The sequence below is a fragment of the Colobus angolensis genome, unplaced genomic scaffold (assembly GCF_000951035.1).
Source record: "Colobus angolensis palliatus isolate OR3802 unplaced genomic scaffold, Cang.pa_1.0 Scaffold47, whole genome shotgun sequence".
In the NCBI taxonomy this organism is placed as follows: Eukaryota; Metazoa; Chordata; class Mammalia; order Primates; family Cercopithecidae; genus Colobus; species Colobus angolensis.
Window position 1 is genome coordinate 4343050 of NW_012118154.1, and position 4258 is coordinate 4347307.

Below are 4258 nucleotides of genomic sequence, written 5' to 3' on the forward strand. Positions count from 1 at the left end.
ATGTAAACTTCTGTCCAAGTCTATCCTTAACAAAAGTGACCCCCAACACACACTTTTTATTTCTGTATTTCTATATAACCACCCTGCTGCAGAAAAGGAGCCCATGAAGGTAAGAGAAGCTGCAGAGGTCTCTTTTCATTATCAGCCCTGATCTCACATACCTGCAGACACACTCCTGGTCGCATCACCCGCCTGAGGCCACGGAACTGCTGGTAGGCAAGGCAGAGTCCCAGCTGCCCATCCAGCTCATAGAGGCCAGCGGGCTCATTCAACACGCCAGTGACTGCTCCCTGCAAACAGGCCGAGGTCCAGTTGACCGCTATTTTCTTCCTCTTTGAAGACCCACATTTCTGGCCCCTCAAGCTCTAGGATCTCTCCCTGTGCTCACCGAATAGGACAGGAGTCTAGAATACCGGACAAGACCTTTTGGATCGTTCTCGTCCTTGGAAACGCTGGGCATGGGGAGTGGCTTGGGATCAGCCTCTAAGAGGGGTCCTTCCAGCTCCAGTTCCAGCTCCTGCACATGTTCTGGTTTCAGCAGCAACAAACGGGAGGACTGACTGGTCATCCAAACATGGTGGCGCTGACCATGGATCTTGGACACTCGCAGTTCTGTCAGCACATAGGCTGTACCAGGCCGAAGGGCTCTGTGCCACACCAGCTGGGCAGGGACCTGGCTTGTGCAGAGACAGGCAATGTGGCCCAAGAGACCCCAACACTGCTGCTCTGACAGAGTCCCTTTCCCTCACGATTTGAACTCAGAGACCTCCCCACTGTGAGTCTCTCCTCACTTCTCTATCTTCCTTATGTCTGCCAATTAAATCTTAGCGTCTCTCCTCTCTCACAGGAGATGCCAAATATTTCCGAACCACTTCCCCAACATACAAACCATCCCTAAAACTTTCTTCAAAATACATATATATTCCATTGAGAAAAGTGTGCCCTATCCCACCCCATAACACACAAACAACATTCATTCATGTAATCCATATGTATTGAGTAGATATGTATCCAGTATTGGGACTGATAACAAGGGAAGTATGATAAACTGTTCTTCTCCAACATACTGAGACCCTATTTCTACAAAATACACATATTTTAAATTTTTTTATAAAAAGGAAAAGAAACATTATTCAGATACTTATATGTCATAAAACAACAGTTAGAATAAAAATTAATGATTTACGATTTCTACCTTGGGTACTATGCTCAGTACCTGGGTAAAAGGATCGATCATACCCCAAACCTCAGAATCACAAAATATCCCCAGCTAATAAACAAGCACATACACCTGAGTCTAAAAGCTGACATTATGAAAATAAAATTATACCAGTTGATGCAAAAAGAGTCAACAGTAAGTACCAAGTTGTTGTTTTTTTTAATGCCTGTATTCAATGTCTCAATGGTATTAAGATGAATGATTTCTTTGGTCATCTTCCACAAGTTGAGTGTGGCAGTTTTTTAAAAGGTCACATACAATCTAAAAGCTGTGTGCTTAAGTGAATTGCAAAGCGGAAAGTCTATTTCCTCTATGCACAAACATTTCCTGGAATCTTCTCCCAACAGTGCTATTCCAGAAAACAGCTTTCCCCAACTCATCCTCTCCTACATGGCTTCTCCTATGATGTTATCTTTCCTATTGAAAGTTCTAACACCCTCCCCCACTTCCATGGCTGAAATGACCCCAATCCTCACCTGCACGATGACAGACACGTGGGTGTCAGCTGGGTCTGATCTACCAAGAGACAGGATGAAGTAAGCTTTCTGCTTACTCTTCACCAGAGCACTCAATCGAACCAGATTCCCAGCCAGGTTTCGCGGCACACCTCTGAGCTTGTTTCTAAGAAGGAAGAAAAAGCCCTGTAATCCCAGCTACTCAGGAGGCTGAGGGAAGAGAATCACTTGAACCTGGAAGGCAGAGGTTGCAGTGAGCTGAGATCACGCCATTGAACTCCAGCCTGGGCAGCAAGAGTGAAACTCCGTCTCAAAAAGAAAAAAAAAAAAAGAAGCAGTCATCTTTATTTCTCTTCTTTTTCCCTATAAATGCTGTCCCTTCCACAGTAAAGAATAACCTGGTAGTGATACAAAATGTCCACAGCCCAAAGCTAGGTATGCTAAAAACCTTCAAAATTCTCTTGCTCCCATTAGATAAGGCACAGATCCCTTGAAAAACCCTTCTCTTTACCTTCTTAACATTCAAAGCCCATCATTCCCTTGATTTGGAACATTCCATCTATATTACTATCAATGCCCTTCTTTCTCTCCCTCCACTGACCCACCATCAGCCTCCAATTTCACAGTGCCCCCGCCATGCCTAGAGGGGGAAATTACCTGAGCCTGAGCAGGCGGGAAGCACTTTCTGGGTAGAGGACAGGGATAGGAGTGAGCGGGCCAGGACTGACGGTCAAAGGAAACACTGGCACAGGGGCATCCCACAGCTCCAAGTGCCCCTCCCCTGAGGAATTCCACCTGGCAGGAGGGAGGTAACTCCAATGGGGGAACAGAAAAAGATGGCCTAACCAAGAAAGGTCCAGGTCGATGAGCTAAAAAAGACCAAGAGCAAGGGTTAATCAGGACCTTAGCACCCTATCCACCCACCTCCCCGTCTGTTTCCTCAGAGACTTAATTGTCTTGATCCTTGGACACCATTCTTGTCAGGATCTGAGGCATCTGACCTCCACCTTCCACTCACCTCACAGCTCAGGACGCCAGTGTTATCTCTCACATAGAGGCTTCCGTTCCTGCACTCTTGTTCCAAGTCCCCCCGTAGGTTTGTTAGTGTCCCTAAAAGCAACAGCTGCTCTCGGGGCAGGGGGTTTCCATTTGGTCCAGCCTCTTGGGCCCAGGCCTGGTATGCAGTACTGCTCCAGGACAGATGGCTACAGCATGGGAGATGCTGGTGAGTCTTGAGGTCCTGTACTGAGACGAAGCTGTAGAGTGAAGGAAACAGAGGTCCTGCAAAGACAGGTCCAAGCCTAGTAGATAAACCTCAACCCTGACAAACCCTCAAGAGCCCAAGGAAAGGTTGCAGGGAAACATGGACTAAGAGGTGAGTTTGATTAAAGGGGTAAAACCTGGGGCTAAAGGCCTAAGAAAATAAGGATGCGGGCGGGCGCAGTGGCTTGCACCTGTAATCCTGGCACTTGGAGAGACCAAGGCGGGTGGATCACCTGAGGTCAGGAGTTTGAGACCAGCCTGGCCAACATAGTGAAACCCCATCTCTACTAAAAATACAAAAAATTAGCTGGGCATGGTGGTGGGCACCTGTAACCCCAGCTTCTTGGGATGCTGAGGCAGGAGAATTGCTTGAACTCAGGAGATGGAGGTTGCAGTGAGCCGAGATCACGCATTACACTCCAGCTTGGGCAAAAGAGTGAGACACTGTCTCAAAAAAAAAAAAGGAAAAAGAAAATAAGGATGGGATCTGAGTCCAATTCTGTGCTGAACAGTATCTTCAACAAGATGATGCCAACAAGATGGTGCCAGGGAGAGGACCCAGAGAAATGAAATAGGAATGCATGAGCGGCCTGAAAAATGAAAGTGTGGGGAGAACACTTTGTAAATAACAAAGGCAATTCTCTTGAAAGCATCTCAGCTCTTAGCTCCAGAGAGAACTTAATGGGACCACTTAGGCATCTAAGGGTCCAACTACAATGACGCCAGCCAAGTTCCTTTCTAGTCTAGAATAGCACAGTCCTAGAGACTAGGGGGGAAGCTGAGGCTGAGATGTGGGTGTTGGATGTGATACAAATAATAGTTAAATTATCAAGCTGTGATAAATTCACCTTTCTGTAATACCATTATTCTCACTTGCTTGTATTCCCCTGATTTTTTTTTTTTTTTTTTTGAGACAGAGTCTCACCCTTTCGCCCAGGCTGGAGGGAAATCAAGACCGAAATCTTGAACTCTCTCCAGATGGGGTTTCACCATGTTGGCCAGGCTGGTCTCGAACTCCTGACCTCAGGTGATCCATCTGCCTCAGCCTCCCAAAGTGCTGGGATTACAGGCATGAGCCACCGTGCCCAGCCCCCATGACTTTTTTTCAGTGGAAATGAAAAGGATCAAGTTATAAAACATCACAATTAATCCTCCCTGTTGGACTCAAGAACATTATGCACAAATGAGTATTAAAGAGAGAGAATGGGCCAGGCGCGGTGGCTCATGCCTGTAATCCTAGCACTTTGGGAGGCCGAGGGAGGCAGACCATGGGGTCAGGAGATCGAGAACATCCTGGCAAACTGGTGAAACCCCGTCTCTA

At 46.8% G+C, this 4258-nt stretch overlaps 1 protein-coding gene across 1 annotated transcript in view; it reads right to left on the bottom strand.

The window, feature by feature from the left end:
* The window catches only part of CTC1 (CTS telomere maintenance complex component 1), a gene marked incomplete at its 5' end in the record, with an annotated part of 18278 nt that overhangs the window by 8573 nt on the left and 5447 nt on the right, over positions 1-4258 (bottom strand). The window contains 5 exons of the mRNA XM_011958641.1: positions 162-290; positions 389-673; positions 1696-1840; positions 2332-2543; positions 2693-2930. Of these exons, the coding sequence (XP_011814031.1) occupies positions 162-290; positions 389-673; positions 1696-1840; positions 2332-2543; positions 2693-2930 (1009 nt within the window). The remainder of the gene's footprint in view (positions 1-161; positions 291-388; positions 674-1695; positions 1841-2331; positions 2544-2692; positions 2931-4258) is intronic.